Source organism: Hemicordylus capensis, chromosome 1 (assembly GCF_027244095.1).
Source record: "Hemicordylus capensis ecotype Gifberg chromosome 1, rHemCap1.1.pri, whole genome shotgun sequence".
Lineage (NCBI taxonomy): Eukaryota > Metazoa > Chordata > Lepidosauria > Squamata > Cordylidae > Hemicordylus > Hemicordylus capensis.
In genome coordinates this window covers 160,588,025-160,605,767 of record NC_069657.1, presented here as the reverse complement: position 1 = coordinate 160,605,767, position 17,743 = coordinate 160,588,025, and the positions used below count along the sequence as shown (strand labels likewise).

Here is a 17,743-nt window from a genome sequence, read left to right as displayed (position 1 = left end):
CCTTCTCAATCATCTTACCCACCCATAGAAGGTTGGAGACTGGCCTATAATTATCCATCACCAGAGGGGTTCCAGAGTGGCCTTCTTTAGAAGGGGTCTAACCACTGCCTCCTTCAAACAAGGTGGCATCCTCAGTGGGATATTGATAATATCAACTAGGCCAGCTCCAACCACCTCCCTGCAAGATGAAATCAACCATGTTAGGCAAGGGCTTGCATTCAAACAAATGTTTTCAGGCTTTGGATTCCAATGCCATGAGGGATCTTTTCCCCCTACTTTTGCTTCAATCTGGCATGTGTTTCAGGATGATGTCCATGTGGAGATATGGGATGGTTTCCATGTTAATTTCAGATACATTTCTGCACACTTGTTCATTTGACTAACTAACTTCTTAGAAATTCAATCATGGAAGTTATTCAGAGCACACATGGATCTAAAACATCAGGCCTGATGTACCAACATGATGCTGCCACGCAGAGGCAACAACAAAGGGAGCTGCCCCTTTTGGTGTCATTGTTTCAGTTGGGCTGTGGGAGGGCATAGCTGGTAAGAGCCAGCAGCTCCTCTGGTGAGAAGGGAGGTGAGTGGGTTGCAGTGTTCCCTCTAACAGGGATTCCCAGATGTTGTTTACTACAACTCCCATAATCCCCAAGCAAAGGCTATCACAGCTGGGGATGCTGGGATTTGTAGTCAACAACATTTGAGAATAACTGTTAGAGAGAACTCTGGTGGGTTCTTGGTATCTGAAAGCCCAGATGAGTGATGGGAAGCTAAATGGTCTGGCTTGGCCCCTGCTTGGTTTTGTTTTTTGTCTTTTGAAAACTCTCTAAAGTGAGAATGTGTGGTTAATCTTTGATGCCCTTGCATATACCTCTTATATTATCATCAGGGATTTAGTGCAGGGTGTTATGAATATGCTGATGACACCCAAATCTGTTTCTCCATATCAACTTCATTGGGTAATGGCATAACTTCCCTAAATGCCTGCCTGGAGGTGGTAAAGGGCTGGATAAGGGATAACAAACTGAAATTGAATCCAAATAAGACGGAGATACTGGCTGTGGGAGGTCAGAACTTGAGAGATGGTTTAAATCTGCCTGTTCTGGATGGGGTTACTTTCCCCCAGAAAGAACAAGTACGTAGCTTGGGAGTGCTCTTGGATCCAAAACTGTCTCTGGTTTCTCAGGTTGAGGCAGTGGTCAGCTGCACTTTTTATCAGCTTCAGCTTATACATCAGCTACGCCCATTTCTGAGGAAATTGAGGGAAATGACCTTAAAACAGTGGTACATATCCTCGTAACCTCCAGGCAGTGGCTTGTGACCAGGGTATTGAAGAGAGCGCCTCCTTTGTCATGAACCCTCTCACCTATTAAGAGCATCTGGGGAGGTCTGGTTACAGCTACTACTGGCTTGTTTGGTAGCTACTTGAGACCAGGCCTTCTCTATGGCTGCCCCGGGGCTCTGCAATGCACTCCCTTTTAAAATCAGAGTTTCTCAAGACGTACCTGTTTGCTCAGGTTTTTAATTAATTTTAATCACTTTTTATATCACAATTGTTTTAATCATCCCATCCTATTTTTATATTGTATTTTAACTTATGTACACCACCTAGGGATATACATGCCAGGCGATATAGAAGTATTATAAATAAATAATAAATTATAACCTGAAGACTTTGTGTCCACCTCCTTGAGGCCATTTAACAGCTGATTAAATCATGGCTGATGCTTACCTTTAATTGTTTATTGCTGCTGACTCATCTTAATTAATAATAATAATAATAATAATAATAATAATAATAATAATAATACCTTTTAGTTATTGGAAGTTGCTATTTGTTGCTCTTGACTTGGTGATTATGTGCTTGGGAAATTTGGTGAATGATCCAGGGTGAAGCTAGGGGCATCCCTGTTACATGTGGAGATATGGTACTGGTGGTCAGATTGGCCAAGTGAGGGGAACAGTAGTCTCATAGGTCATATAACACCGAGGTGGGAGGAAATGACCAGCTGTATTTGGGAAGTGGTGAACACCTCACTTTAAAGAGGGATGGTCCCAGATGCTTTGAAGAAGATAACTGTGATGAGCCCCTTTTAAAAAGGACAGAAAGGATGGTTGTGGGAGGGGGACCTCCCTAGACCGGAAAGATTGTAATAACTATTTTGGCTGGTGGCTAATATTGCTTTTCTGGGTCATGTGTTTGAGCAGAGGATGGTTGCCTCACTCCAGGATCACTTAGATTATTATCTAGAACAATTTCAGTTGGACTTCACGCCTGGTTTGGGTACAGAAACTGCTTTGGTCACCCTAATGGTAGGGATGTGCATGAACTGGTTCAGCAGGGTGGGTAACAGTTCCCTTCAAAAGCGGGTATGCAAGTCATTTGGAAGAGCAAGCACCATGCCCAGAAATGTGGTGGGGCGGCAGCAGAGCAGGTAAGGACCTGCTTTTTAAGGGAACTGCTCCCTGCCCTGTGCACACTTGCATGAGCCATTTGTGCAAATCCCCCTAATAGATGACATATGCTGTGAGAGAGACAGGGGGGCGCTTCTCACGATCAGCAAAAATCGAACGGCAAACCCGCTTGAGAACCCCTGGTAAAAAGCAGGTTTGCGGGGCGAGCGCTCCAGCAAACCTGCTTTTTACCATCGTGAGAAGCCGCAGTGCGGCTTCGCGCCGCGCATACTCATGAGTAGACCCCTGGCCGGGAGGCGAAAAACCACCTCCCGGCTCGGGGGTCTCCCCAGTATGCCCTGCGCACTCACGCAGGGCATACTGGGGCTTGTGGGGGCCGTGCGGCCCCCGCTCCCCCCACCCCCCACCGGCTCCGGCTCAGCTCGGCTCTCCGGCTCGGCCGCCCAGTGCTCCCTGCCCGCTCACAGGTTAAAACTGGGTCTCACTGATCGTGAGACCCGGTCCAGGGAGAGTGCAAACTTATTGCTTATCTTGCTTCCATTGCTTCCAAGTGTCTTGGAAACTTTCAAAACACTTAACCATGGTAGTCTTCTGGATGGGCTGACTAGGTTGTGGGTACTGCTTTGTGGTAATTCCACTCATATCCACTCAATAGTTTTAACATTGTTTAAAATGTTTTAAGGTTTGAATTGTTGTAGTGTTTTAACTTTTGCTGTAGCATTTATTTTATTTTAACTGGTGTTTTAATTTTTGTTGTCATTGATTTTAACTAATGTTTTAACTTTTTCTGTTTTGTTTGCTTTGTTGTGAACTGCCCAGAGATGTGAGTTTTGGGTGGTGTAAAAACATGTTAAATAAATAAATAAATAAAAAAATATCTAGACAGCCAATTCCAGAAGCTGGTGCTGGGAACTATTACTTGGCTCTTGCCATCTGTGTTATGGTGTCCCATCTTGCACCCTATGCTTTTCAACATCTACATGAAACTACTTCATGGAATCCTCCAGAAATATGCAGTTGGGTGCCATCAAAATGAGGATGATACTCAGCTCTACCTCTCCTTTATAACTCATTCAGGCGAAGTAATAGAAATTCTGATCCAGTGCATGGACTTGGCAATGGACTGGATGATGGCCAATAAACTGGAACTCAGTCCTGATGCGATGCAAGTGCTGTTGGTGCATCTGCCTAGGAATGTGATATTTGCCTGCCTAGGAATGTGATATTCAACTTGTTCTTGATGAGTTTGCAGTCCCCCATGAAAGATCAGACTAACAGCTTGGGGTTGCTCATTGATCAGGAGTCCTGCATGGCTCGGAGCAGCTTCCACCAGCTGAAGCTGAGTATCAGCTCTACCCCTTCTGGAAAGAGATAGCCAGGCCTCAGTTTTCCATGCTGTGGTAAACTTCCAAGCTGGGTTACTCAAATGTATTTTTTGTGTGGCACTCTTTGAAGACTGTCTGAAATTGTGGTTGGCTCAGAATGCAGCTAAATGCAATTTTCAAAATGCAGGGACCCAACACTGGGATCCCGAGCTGTCAGTCCTCAAACAGCTTCACTGGATATAATTTTTAAAGATAAATATATGTGATAAAAGAGGAGGAATTAATGGTGTACTGTATAACAATAATAAACCCATCTATATACCTTACCTGTAATCTGTTCTTTTTACTATTCCAGTGTGTTTCCCAATGAGACTTGGAATGAAATATGGTGAGTTACATGCGCAGGGGGAAGCCTGAAGTTGCCTTTTAAAATATTAACTAGATCGGGCCTTTTTTCTTTCTTAGGGTTGGTGTAGATAGAAGGGTGATTCAAATATAACATAAGCCATAGCTGAGCATGAGCCTTGAGCTCCTAGTGTCCCCTGTCTCTCCATCCCTCATGTGTGGAGATTAGAAGTGGCTTATCATGAGTTATAGCAAACCATAGTTTGTTGTTTCATCTGAACCCAGGTATCTATGGTTTGTACCAACCATAGTTTGCATGTCAGCCAGAATCAAACTGGATTTGGACTAAATGGCAAATGATTTGATGGGTTGCTACAAATCACAATTGAATGCTTGTAATCTCTAAGCATGTGGGAAAGGGATGTGTAAACCCGAGGATGATGCTCATAATGTTAAACCATTATTTATAATTGTATGTGATCACTGTGAAAATGTGGTACATTCCTTAAACATGCTTTAGGGGTCTGGAGTCTGGGATTGGGCACACCCTTACTCTTTTTTTCTCCTTTATGAATTTCCCATACCCTCGCTCTCCTGCTTAAGGTTATGTCAGTAGCATGTTAATCATGGTTACTGTAAACCAGGATTTTGACTTAGCCAACATTTGGAGCTGGTTCGAATACTGCTTAGCATTAACCATGGTTAGTGGCATGCCATCATGTTTATGAGAAGGAGGAATTTGCTCTCAAGAAGACACGAGCTATGGGGACATGGAGAGATATTATGTGCAATTCTGTGGTCTGTCCCTGATCCCTAAGTTAAGGCTGCTATCCTACGCACACCCTTGCCTGGGAACAAACCCCATTTAAAACAGTAGGACTTAGAAATACTCATGTTTACTCAGAAGTAAACATGAATAGGATTGTACTCTAAGAGACAAAATACTATTCACTCTTGCACTGGTCTTTCTTTATTCCTTGCCCTAGAGGCATTTCTCAAATAGTCCACCTTGCTTGTCCAGTTGTTGCAGAAAAGAAAGATGATACACATTAACCACATATAAAGTTGCACTTGTTCCATGTAAATGTTAATGTCCCAAGCTCAATCAAATGCAGAAACATCAAATGGTCATTTAAATGATGTTGAACAGAATGCCATGGGTGACGTTTATTGGCAAGCATTCTACCCTTGTTCTACCTGTTGTTTTCATTGTATAGGCTTACATTGCTGCAATTGAATGACTAGCATGCTAGAATATTTACAGGTTGATGCATTTTCTTCTCTGATGTAGCCCTCCAAGTGTGTCCAGGGTGGCCTTGAAGATTGTGACCCCTGTAGTTATCACCGTTTTTGTCTTAACGGTATACCTGCATGCGCAGCAGGTGGAATCCACAGCAAGGCTTGATTTCCTTTGGAAACTTCAGGTGTGTGTTTTGAATGTCATATTAGAGTGAAATTTAGAAATGGTAAATTATTGCTCTTTTGTTTTTTGTTTTACTGCCTTGTATTGTCATGCCATACCAGTACATTAGAACTACGACAGCTGCCACAAAGGAGACCACTACAGCAGCCTTTTCCTTTGAGAAGGACACAGTTCTTGACATACGTGATCTATAGAAAGTTGGTATTGCTGGTTTGGTTAGCAGGTGCACTTTTTTTACTGTATATCTGTGATATATTATGGCTTGCTGAACTGCTTTGAGAACATTTATGTGGAATATAAATGTTGTAGATTAAAAGCCCTGTGGCGATCCAACTGGACCAGTTTTGGGAAGTCATGAGAGACTTTCCTTGAAATATTTAAATTAAGTGAGGGATAAAGAGATCAGAATGATTGTTCAGCACTTGCTAGTTCTAATAACTAGAACTACTTCAGTATTTCATAGAATTTCATTCCTGTTGATCCAAAAACATGATCAGAGCTTAGTTAGGTTTGTGCCAAATATCTGAGGCTTCAGGTTTTCAAATCGCAGTATTTAATTCCATGAAGGTAAAGGTAAAGTGTGCCATCAGTCGATTTTGACTCCTGGTGCCCACAGTGCCCTGTGGTTTTATTTGGCAGAATACAGGAGGGGTTTACCATTGCCTCCTCCCATGCAGTATGAGATTATGCCTTTCAGCATCTTCCTATATCGCAGCTGCCCAATATAGGTATTTCCCATAGTCTGGGAAACATTCCAGTGGGGATTCGAACTGTCAGCCTCTTACTCGCTAGGCATGTTACTTCCCCATTGCGCCATTACGTGGGAAACTCACATATAGGGCAGCAGCAATATAGGAAGTTGCTGAAAGGTATCATCTCATACTGCACAGGAGAAGGCAATGGTAAACCACTCCTGTATTCTACCAAGGAAACCACATGGCTCTGTGGTCGCCAGGCATCGACAATGACTTGATGGCACAATCTTTCATTTTTCATGCTGTTTACCCAGCAATAAATCTTCCTATACAGGAGAACCCGTTACTCGCAGGAGTTTCATTCCTCACCTACCACCGCAAGTTAAAAAAACCATGAGAAATGTGAGGCATTATTCCGATGGGGAAAGGGGGTTACGTTCCAAAATGCACCAAAACGTTGTAAAAATGCCCAAAAATGAAAAAAAAGAAAGAAAACCCTACTGTAGTGTGCTCCACAAGGTCTCCTTGTGCCCAACAATGCAGCCCCCCAACAAAAAAATTGCTTGGAAATGCTTGCTTTGTTAAGAAGAGAGACAAAAATGGCAGAAAAACAGCAAAAAAACCAGTCAAGGGGAAGCACTCTACTTTGCTCCATGGGGTCTCCTTGTGCCTTTCTTATGCCCAACAATGCCCTCCCCGACTGCTAAATGCCCCCGCAAACCACGAAAAACCATGGGAAACTTTTCCCCCCTCAAAGAAACGAGCCACAAAATGGAGGGTGGAAGTGACCTTGGCAGTCACTTCCAGCCCCCTAGGAACCACAGATCCATGGGTTTTAACCCTTTACTATCAGTGGATTCTGAAACCGGGTGTTAACTAGACACCCGCAAATACCTGAAGCCTGCATAACAAGGTTCTCCTGTATCTACTGGGCCTTATTCCCAGGTAAGTGTGCATAGGGTTGCAACCTTAGTTACATTTGTTATTTCAGTCAATCAGGAATCACATACAGAATGGGATGGTATTTTAACATTACACTTGGCATGATGACATCACTGAATGTCAGTAAACAGAATCACAACATATCAGATTAGGCCTGTGTCACTGGCGGCAAATGAGAGTCATTGAGAAGGAGGAGATTTTAAGCAACTGTGCAAACATTTTTACAAGAAGTGGCAAAAAGTCACGGTGGGGATGGGGGTGGGGTGGGGTTAGGTGTTTTTAGCACCAATTACAATGTCCACAAGAAGCAGTGAATAGTTTTGACATTGCCTGACTCCATGTGCTTAAAATCTGGCTCTATTGGCATTTCAAATCTGATTCTCTTGCTAATATGTATTTTGTTTTGAATCCATGCCCAGTCCATTTTCCACATGGATGAACAAAGCTCACAACTGTGTCTCTCTTACACCCCCACCCCCCGCGCTTTTCTCTTCAGGCTACTGAAGAAAAGGAGGAGATGGAGGAACTGCAGGCCTACAACAGGCGCCTTCTCCATAACATTTTGCCCAAGGATGTGGCAGCCCACTTCCTTGCACAGGAGCGGCGGAATGATGAGCTCTATTACCAGTCCTGCGAGTGTGTAGCTGTCATGTTTGCCTCTATCAGTAACTTCTCAGAATTCTATGTAGAGCTAGAGGCCAACAACGAAGGGGTGGAGTGCTTGAGGCTCCTCAATGAAATAATTGCTGACTTCGATGAGGTGAGCAAACTGACTCTTGTCTGGGATCCTGACCCATGCATCATCGTCTGTCTCTGACACCTTCTATCTCCATGCTAGATTGATTTTCTGAACGTAACAGTTAAAGGCAAAGAAAATTACACTGTTATAAACTCAATCGGGGTTCCACTGAAGCCAAATCATTCATGCATTGTAGTCATAAAGAGAGTTCATACAAGCCTGAAGCTGAGATTCACAGAACTTTCTGGCTTGTAGGTCTCTCGAGGCTTATGGAACTAGTTTCATAGTTCTTTTGCTCCTGCCCTAGTATGACTGCATGTTGGCCCATAAGTAGCTACTGTAAGCAGCGGCTACCCGGATACGAATACGACGAGTATTTATATACCGCTTTTCAACCAAAGTTCCCAAAGCGGTTTACATACAGTAATTAATTAATTAATTAAATGGCTGCCTGCCCCAAAGGGCTCACAGTCTAAGAAACATAAGAAAGACACCACCAACAGTCACACGAAGGATGCTGTGCTGGGGTTGGATAAGGCCAGTTGCTCTCCCTCTGCTAAATAAAGAGAATCGCCACTTTTAAAAGGTGCCGCTTTGCTCAGTTAGCAGGGGTTCATGGATCAGCAGAAGTGCAGTGTCACAAACAGTAATTATTCCATGCTTGCAGAGAGGAACGGAGCCTCCTGGTTCTGTTCCACTTGCCAGCAGAGGTTCCCTTCTTCTATTGCTACTGCTTATCGCCAGTACAGATCTGCACTTGCCTCTGTTATTGTTGCAGAGAGTTCAAGGGAATCATCGACTCTCTTCCTAACCCAGTTGCCTTGCATAGGACAGCTATGCTGGTCGGAGTTAATGGGGAAAACACTGATGCAATTGTGCCAAAAGCATCTGCTGCACTCATGCTGAGGCCAGACTGAGTCCAAACATGAAGGGGTGATGTTGCAGCCAGGCTAGGATCTTTACCCAGATGCTACAACCTGATATTCCAGCACAGAGACATGGGACATCAATTTCAGGTGGCTCTCCATCCTCTCTCTCTGCAGGGTTACAAAATTCCAGAACATTCCCTTCATATGGGAGCCACATTAGAGCATATGGCCTGCAAGCAAGAGCATGCCACAGTGCCTAGGCCTTGTGTCAGTGTTTCATGCTGCATATACTGTTTTGCACATGTCCTTTTTTAGTAACTTTGTTCCCTTTGTGGGGAACAAATTATCTCTGCAGATAATAAGCGAGGACCAGTTTCGACAACTGGAAAAAATAAAAACTATTGGCAGCACATACATGGCTGCTTCCGGCCTTAATGATTCCACCTATGACAAAGTGGGCAAAACGCATATCAAGGCTCTGGCTGACTTTGCAATGAGGTTGATGGACCAAATGAAATACATCAACGAGCATTCGTTCAACAACTTCCAGATGAAAATAGGTACATTTCCTGGTTGTAACTTATGTTCCTGGAATAACCCTGAACTAACGCTGCAGGTGTGGGACTGATATTCCATTGCAGGGGACTCCAAATGACAGCACATGTGCATGCGTACACACACACACACACACACACACACACACACAGTATGCAGCTTGTTTTGAGTGATCCTGTGCAATTCTGGATCAAATCTTAAAGTGCTGCTCACATTTTGTGCCTGCCCTGCCAGTGTCTCCTAAACTGCACCAGCAAAAACAACCCCCTGAAACCCATGGTGTTTGGAAAGATGGGGGAGTGGGAGTGGGGGGAGGGTGGGACCTGGTGTGTTCTGCCTAACGATCTCAGACAGATAGGCTAGTCATTAGTCCAGAAATGGGCTAATCTAAGCATGCTTAGAAGTGTCATTTCTGCTGCGTACAAGGGATTTGTAGTTTTCTCATGCAAAAATGTGCAGAAACATCCTTCTGCAGACATGTCATTTCAACTTCTGGAGTCCGCCAGAAAAGAAGGCCTGTGTGAGATAATGAACCAGGACTCCCACTTGCCTCTGTTGACTCTTCCTCTTTGCAAAGGCAAGAGGGTGGGTTGTGTTTTCTGTTTGTTTGCTTGTGAAGGGCAAAGAGAACTGACAGGAGATTGGTTGGGTGGAGTGGGGGGCTACCATCTGGGTTTTGCAAGCATTCCTTACGAGTCCTTGCAAAAGCCTTCAAGGTTGGCAGCATCAACTTCTGCTTTTCCAGGAAGCCAACCCCATTACACCATGGGGATAGACTCCACATTTGCAGCAGCAAGATCAAGACCAAACTAAGAAACCCAATTCTTCCGTTCTTTTGAATGGCCATCTGTAACACGGGTAACCTGTGTTTCCAGCTTTCTACCATGAACAAAGAGCAGACTGATGGATGCATTTGGCTGGGAATGGATGGCGTGCCCCCGCAATGGGGGCAGCAGTGGTGACAGGAGGAGGAGGGAGGAGGTGGAGCGAGCCGCGGCAACTTGCCGCAGTGGTAGCTGCTTGTGTTCCCAGGACATGTGGGAACAGCAGTGGCTGTGCCCCTGCACTGGGAGGGGTGCTTTGCTGGGCTCCGTGAAGACAGTTGCTCTCCTCCTGCTTGATGGAAAAGAGCCACCACTCTCCAATGTGCCTCTTTACCCTTGTCCATTTGCAGCAGCTTGTCATGGGAATCTGGCCCTTTGCTCCACACCACGGCAGACCCTTCTCTCCTTTTCCCCCTGGCCATTTGCATTGGCACTAGAGAAAAGGTCCCATTCTGCAACTGTGGCTTTTAACAGAAGTTGATTGATGTGAAAACATTGTCCTCAGAAATGGTAGAACCCCCTTCGCTATCAGGGTTTTAAGCTGGATGGCTTGCCTCGGGAGAGGGAAACAGATTGCCCAGGGCTGGCATGCAGCCCACCAGACATGTTTATGCCATTCAACTCTTGCTAAATCATCCTCTTTTTTTTTTTTTTTTTAAAGTTGTAACCCACAGATCTTGTTTCAAAATCTGTGGCCAAAATACTAAAGGATCGGAAGGAAGAATATTAAGTAAAAAGTAGCAGAGATTTACTATTCAGAGCATAACCCAACTACAGATGCACTTTTATATCCCATTTATTACAATGGGGAAGATTTAACATTTCTGTTGAAATAAATGTAAGTTCAAAGTGCTCAACCTTTGGGTGAATAATGCCATTAATGTTTCTCTGTACTTGCGATCTTGATATCAAGGCTGCTTCTTTTTTTCTTAATTTTTAAAAATCTTCTTTCCCTACTGGAGGTAACCATATTGGAATACGACTATGGAAATACTGCAGCAAATCCACAAAACTCTGGTTTGGTGCTTGCCTGTTAATATACAAGTAACACACACTGCATGCCAGCGAGTATGCAAATTAGTTGAAGCTCCCTGGCCCAGGGCACATTTTTCATGGGACCCTCCAAGAGTGAATAAGTTGGCCATCCCCCCCTTTAGCTGTGGCCAGTTTATGTCTAGGGAGAGATCAAATGGATGCAGGCCTTTTAAAGTTCTGTAGTGAAAACATATTGGAAGCCGTTCATCCACTCATATCTGATGTCTTGCTGTTTCTCTTCTAATGCTAGGGCTCAATACTGGCCCAGTGGTAGCTGGGGTCATAGGAGCACGCAAGCCCCAGTATGATATATGGGGGAACACTGTGAATGTAGCCAGCCGAATGGACAGCACAGGAGTCCCTGACAGGATTCAGGTGAGTCTGCCTGACACTTCTCCTCCCACGTCCCGCAAATGCTCTTGCTCTCGCTCTTATGCACATTTGCACCACCCACTCGTCAAAAGGAACAATTCCACAGTAGATTCCATATCATGTACGGAGAGGAGTAAAAGGTACCCCTCCCCAAGTGAAAACACTTTTCCAGGCATAAAAACACCTGACAGCTGAAGCCACATTCGGACCCACATATCTGTGACACAAAACAAACTTGTGATTCACCTTCTCATGTACAACTTGCATATTCTGTGTTTTGGGAAAAGCAGCATATGAAAATCAGCAAGACAATTCTTGTCCACCAATTCTTTACAAAACTACCATGTTATTGTGCCTATTTGGGCAATCTGTGTTCATATCAGAGAACCTTGCACAAAACAGAGCTTTCTGCGAATCTTGGCATACATTTCTTTTGTTAAAGAAGTGTTGCTGATGTTTCTTCTGAGCAGTCACCTGAAGTTGGGATAATGCCCCTTGCCCTGATCCAGAGGTGTCTGCCTACGTGTTGCTGTGCACGCATCACCATCCGGTAGATGGTTTGTGCGATAACCTTTTGACTATGCTTGTTATTTGTTTTGTTTTGTTATTTTTGTTTAGAAAGATGGCCTGCATTCAGGCCAGCAGCAAGAATGGAGAGCTCCATGGAGCCTCTCTTCTTCCCCCATCATCTTGGATCAGGTCATTGGAGATGTCAGAGCTGTCAATACCAAACCATCTCTTTGGTGCTATCTTGCATACCTTTTAATCTAGGGCTGGAACTTTGCCTGTAAGTCCAAATTCTGAAGGCAGAGGGGGCACCAGGAATGACATATACATCACAATTTTGTATGTCTGGTTCCCAATCCAGTAAAGGGTTGAGAAACCTGCTTCCATAGATGTATTTCCCTCACTGGATTGGGGTGCATTTTGACAGGATGTAATGACACACACCATGACCAGACAACATCCACTTCCTTCCTATTGTCATCAAGCAGCTGCCTCTGTGGACAACAGCACAGGGTTGTAGATTTGCCTTAAGTGGTCCTTCTCCAATGCATTGTCCAAGGGGTTGTCTCTGCTTTGCTACTGTGATCATGTCTGTTCTCGATGTTTTACTCAAGGACCAGCTGTTATGATAGGATGCTAAAGCTCTGCATCCATTCACTCAGAAAGCAGACATAGAACAGGGTTCAATCAAAAGTGTGTATGCCTCATTTATTATACTGGAGGGGCCAAACTATTGCATTTCTGACTACCAGCGGCATATTTCGGGTAGACGTTGTATGCATATGGAAGTTTGCAAAGCCACTGGGAAACATGCTCTCACACGCAATAATGGCCTGTACAGGGCACTTTTCAAAATAGCCCTGCAATGTCATTGTGAAGGACCCTAAGTAGGCTTTCTAGCCTAAATGCTGTAAATGCCCCTCTCTTCACCTCCCCAAGTGACCACCATTAATCCCCAAAAGTTTTTTCTTCTTCCAAATTTGGCTTATTGCATTGGATTTTTAATCCCATTGATGTGCCCAAAAGTCCCTCCAAAATCATATTGCCTAAAGGATGCAATCTGTTCCCTTTTTTAACCGTCCTACACCCTCACCCCACGCAGTCCCCACTAAACAATACCAGATTCAGTAAACCAAAAACTGGTTTAGGATGAGAGGAGTTATGCTTTCAGTTTCCACTCATGCTTTTAAAAAAATGGAAAGTTGAGGTGCCCATTTTTACCTCCCTGTTGTGTAAGCTGTCAAGACTTTGTACAGACTCATATATTATGTTCCTTAAGAACATAAAGAGCATCCACACTTTGCTTTGGCCATTAAGCTGGACAGTGGACTGGGGAGGGATGTACCCAGGCAGAAATTCCACAGGGGCAGCATCTCCAATCATTTGCTAGAGATGCCCCTGGTCATATTCTCCCCCCCCGCCCCGCTGCTACAAAAACAAACAAATGCACAGGGCCAAACTCTGGTTAACATCACATCTCATTTGGCGTGAACTCTGTGCTGGATTATGGGGAATGTGATTAATTCTACTGTTTTCTGATCCTTCCTTTTTCAAACTCCACAGGTAACTACAGATATGTATCAGGTTTTAACAGTTAACAGCTATCAGCTAGAGTGCAGAGGAGTCGTTAAGGTCAAAGGTAAAGGAGAAATGACCACCTACTTCCTAAACAAAGGCCCGCCAGCAAGTTAGCAGCAGTGGGCTAAAGTGACTCGTGAATGGCTTGATTTGATTCAAACACAATAGTGAGTCAGAGAAAAACCTGCTGTTTAGCAGTGAACCTAATCAGAAGGCATAGATGACGATTTCATGTGATGCCTTTCTAGCAGAACTGTGTGCAAGAAGAAACAAAGCACACCCTTCAGAAGTTACCTAGCACTGCTGTGAATTTTCTCTAGATTGCGTGCAAACGAATTGACCAAAGATTTATCCTTAATGGAATTCAGAGGTGGAGACATGGATTTGTGATCTTCAACGAGGCTGCTATGCAGGACTTAAAGATAATTATTTATTTGAAGTAACACAGTGTTTTTACTTGGTTGAAGTATGATTCACTGCAATGAAAGGGTGTGGGGGGTGGTGGACGTGAACAGCAGTACTTTGGAAAGGCTGTGCACTACTCCCATACTATTTCTGGTCTGTGCTGTCAGCGCCTTGAAATGTGCCACTGTTCTTTTATTAGCTATTTTGAGTGGGCTTTTAAAATTAAAAAAACTACCGCCCACTATTGCTCTATACAAAGGGCCTTTTTTAAATGACACCATCAGTAATGTTTTTAAATGGAAATGATGCCTTGTCACATACTCTTGCCATCCTTACACTTAAAAGAGTTATGAGGTTGTGTGTGGGTTTTTTTAACTGCAATGCATGGACGGACAGGACGAATGCAACGGATCAAGGCGAGGAACACACAACACTTTAGATGTGTATTTATTAAATGAAACTGTCTTCTCGTGCCTGTTCGGCATATAGCGGTTGACATGTGCAAGACAAGCTGTCAGCATGAAACACTCGGAGAGGGAGATTCCTCTGAAATGTTGGGGGTGGGGGGTGGGTTGTTGGAGGGTTGTTTTTGTATTTTGTAATATGGAAAATACTGAGATTTAACAGATATACCAAAATTATATATTTTGAAAAGGATATTATTAGACAGTCGTTCCCGCTGAGCAACAGTGGTCCTTGTGTGGATGTGCTGGAGTGGGGGGTGCACTCAGCCATTGTGGGTATGGTGAGGGTTCATATCCAGCAACCGACCTGAGCACCTGGCACAGCATCTAGCAGCTGTTGAGCAGGGCAGACCAGGGGCACCTTGACTCAATCCTGTCACCCCTACCATTTGATCAGCACCTGACACAGAAACCCCTCTCTGATTATTGATAAACAACTATAGGAAGAGGGGGGAAAGGGCAGTTAGGGTGACTCCCTTTCTCCTTCCCTGCCGGCAAGATGTCTCGGTCCAGGAAATGTCTTCTCTCCCGCTCTGACAACTTTGTGAGGCCTGCAGTGGGCATGTGGCCATCTGCTGTGCATGCAGTTATTTGGATTGGGGCCAGAGGGCTGTGCACACAAGGGCACATTGGGTTGTGTACATAAGCTACTGAATTGTGCGATACTCTTTTCATTATTTTCTGAGTTACAGACTTGGCAGTTTTCAATCAGATGGCATACACTCTAGCAAACAAGCAAAAAAACCCCAAAACTTATATGTTGTAGGGTGGGAAAACCTATTATTAAATGGACAAAGAAAATAAAGAGCTGTCACTGCTGCAAATAGTATTCATTCCTGGCATTTGATGGTGCTGAGTACGTGTTCAGAATTCTGAAGCTGCTGTTTATCAAGAGTGAGTATTATGACAAAAGCCCATTCAAGTGTTGATCTGAACTTGTAGCAGAAGAGGAACAAGAAATCACATCAATATTTTATTTTTGAGAGACTGTTTACAGTTTATCACAGATGTCTGTATAACCAAGTGCCACAGAATAGTACCTTGAAATGTAACACTCCTAGACTGATATTGTGGGAGCTGAATGCCATTATTGAGATACATTCTATAGACTACTGTCTGAACATTTAGACTATGGGCTGGTTCAGATGCAACATGGAACCTCAGTTAAAGGCAGGTTCCGCACAGTGTCCCTCAGCCTTGGAAGCATGCACTTCCCACTCCCATGCAAGCATCAACTTCCCATCTAGTTTAGGATAAGCCAAGAGTGGTCATCACACCAACCAGTTCCGTCTTATTGTAACATACTTGCGTCAGAGAACCTCAGAACTGGGTTGAAGTGGGCTTCAGATTTCAAGTTCAGTGAAGCAAGGAGGTTAGAACAAGCCATGGTTGATCAGTATAGGCAAGTTTTGGCTTTTCCTATACTAGACAGAAAGTAGATGCTTGCTTGCACAGAGATGGGAGGGAGCCTGCACTTCCATGGCTGAGGGATGTCATGCGAAGCTTGACTTGAACAGAGGCTCTCTCTGTGTGACACCCGAACCAGTCCACTATCTGATTGCCAAACACCAATTAATACTGATGGATCCATTGAAGATGCCGAGACAGCCTAACCTACATAAGAATTTTGTTTTTAGGGGGGGTGGGCTGTTAAAAATACACGAGTCAGTTAAATGTATTTTGAAGCCAACGTTCCCTTCATAGTTTTTCTTTAAAATAAAACCCATATAAATGTTTTTTAAATACCTATATTTTTATATTCAAGTAGAGGGGAACTTTTGATATGGAATTTGGCTATCATATAATGACAAACATTGTGACACTTGATTCGGCCCACTTCCAACTCTCCCCTGAGCAGAATTTCTATAGTATTCACAAACTAGTGCTTGCCCGTGCTAGCAGTTAGGAAATAGGGGCTTCACGTTTTTCTTCCACCAAGCAATCAGTAAAAAAAACCCTAGTCTCAAAGAATGGTCATATTGTTCAACACCATTGTAGCATCAATCTGTTTTAAAATAGGGCTCCAGTAGCATCCTGCTTCCTTTACCTCCTCTCTCTTTCCACTAGGGTGCCTCTAGGAAATGTATAGTTGCCTGGCCTGACCTGGAAAACTGCCAAGTCTGCCCTTGTACTATATTTTGAACCTCTTTAAAAAAAAAAAAAATCCTGTCTAATTTGCAAAGGTCTTTCGCTTTACACAGTACTGCAGCTTCTTCACCACCTTCTACCATTTGTTTTCATTTACTACTCCCAAATTTGAATTAATACCACAACATAGGATCATCTTTTTGTTGTTGTTTTTAGGTTTGCCTCCTGCTTTGAAATGTGCATTCTTAACATTTGAGACCACCTTGCGCGATTGTGTTGTCAATGAAATTTTCGGTCGCCTGTATCTCTGACTGTGATTGTTGACTGTGTCATGATCATTTCAAGGGGTATGCACTCTTTATTCTGGCTCTTGCAAAAATTGATACAGTTATGATTTCCCATGGAAATTGCAATCTGTTTAAGTAATTTAACAACTATATTAAACACTGTTTCACTCGTGAACATGGCCATTTCATTCATTAAATGATGGCTCATAAAACATACAAAAGGTAATTTTGTAGACCAAAATGCTGTGTAATAGAATGCTATGTGGCTAGAGTTACAGCAACGGGCAGGATCCACACTAAGTTAGTCACAACTAAGTCCTATTGGAAGTAATAGGATTTAAGTTTTGATTGAGTAAGTGCTGTCAAGTTAGTGTCAACTCTTAGCGACCACATAGATTCTCTCCAGGATGATCTGTCTTCAACTTGGCCTTTAAGGTCTCTCTGTGGTGCATTCATCAAGTCCATCCACCTTGCTGCTGGTCATCCTCTTCTTCTCTTTCCTTCAACGTTTCCCAGCATTATGGCCTTCTCAAGGGAGCTGGGTAATTTGGCTCACTTATTTCAATGGTATTTCACCATAACTAACTTAGTCTTGATTCTGTTTCCAATATCTTGTACAGCATGGGGTGGACCCAAAGATCCATGAGTGGAAAGAAAAAGGTGCTAACTCTTACAAATCCTTGAGCAAAAGTGTATACAGTATTGATTGTACAAAGCTGCTTGTACAAGAGGTTTCACACGTTCACACAAAACCAAAAGAGCATATTTTGATTTAGTGTGAGATTTCTTTCTTAGACACTGCTCTAGCTCAAAGTGTAAGGCACCTTCCACATGCAGAAGGGCACTTTTAGACCCAAATCTATGTTGGTCTCCTT

The 17,743-nt window shown here is 43.6% G+C and overlaps 1 protein-coding gene across 3 annotated transcripts in view; it reads left to right on the top strand.

Annotated features, from left to right (window-relative positions):
* The window catches only part of ADCY5 (adenylate cyclase 5), a 356,971-nt gene extending 339,928 nt beyond the window's left edge, over window positions 1–17,043 (top strand). For all 3 annotated transcript variants that reach the window (XM_053244596.1, XM_053244603.1, XM_053244612.1), the window contains exons 16-21: window positions 4,096–4,128; window positions 5,377–5,509; window positions 7,642–7,905; window positions 9,109–9,313; window positions 11,418–11,542; window positions 13,610–17,043. In XM_053244596.1, the coding sequence (XP_053100571.1) occupies window positions 4,096–4,128; window positions 5,377–5,509; window positions 7,642–7,905; window positions 9,109–9,313; window positions 11,418–11,542; window positions 13,610–13,738 (889 nt within the window). In that variant the 3' untranslated portion in view covers window positions 13,739–17,043. The remainder of the gene's footprint in view (window positions 1–4,095; window positions 4,129–5,376; window positions 5,510–7,641; window positions 7,906–9,108; window positions 9,314–11,417; window positions 11,543–13,609) is intronic.
* Window positions 17,044–17,743: the final 700 nt, after the last annotated feature.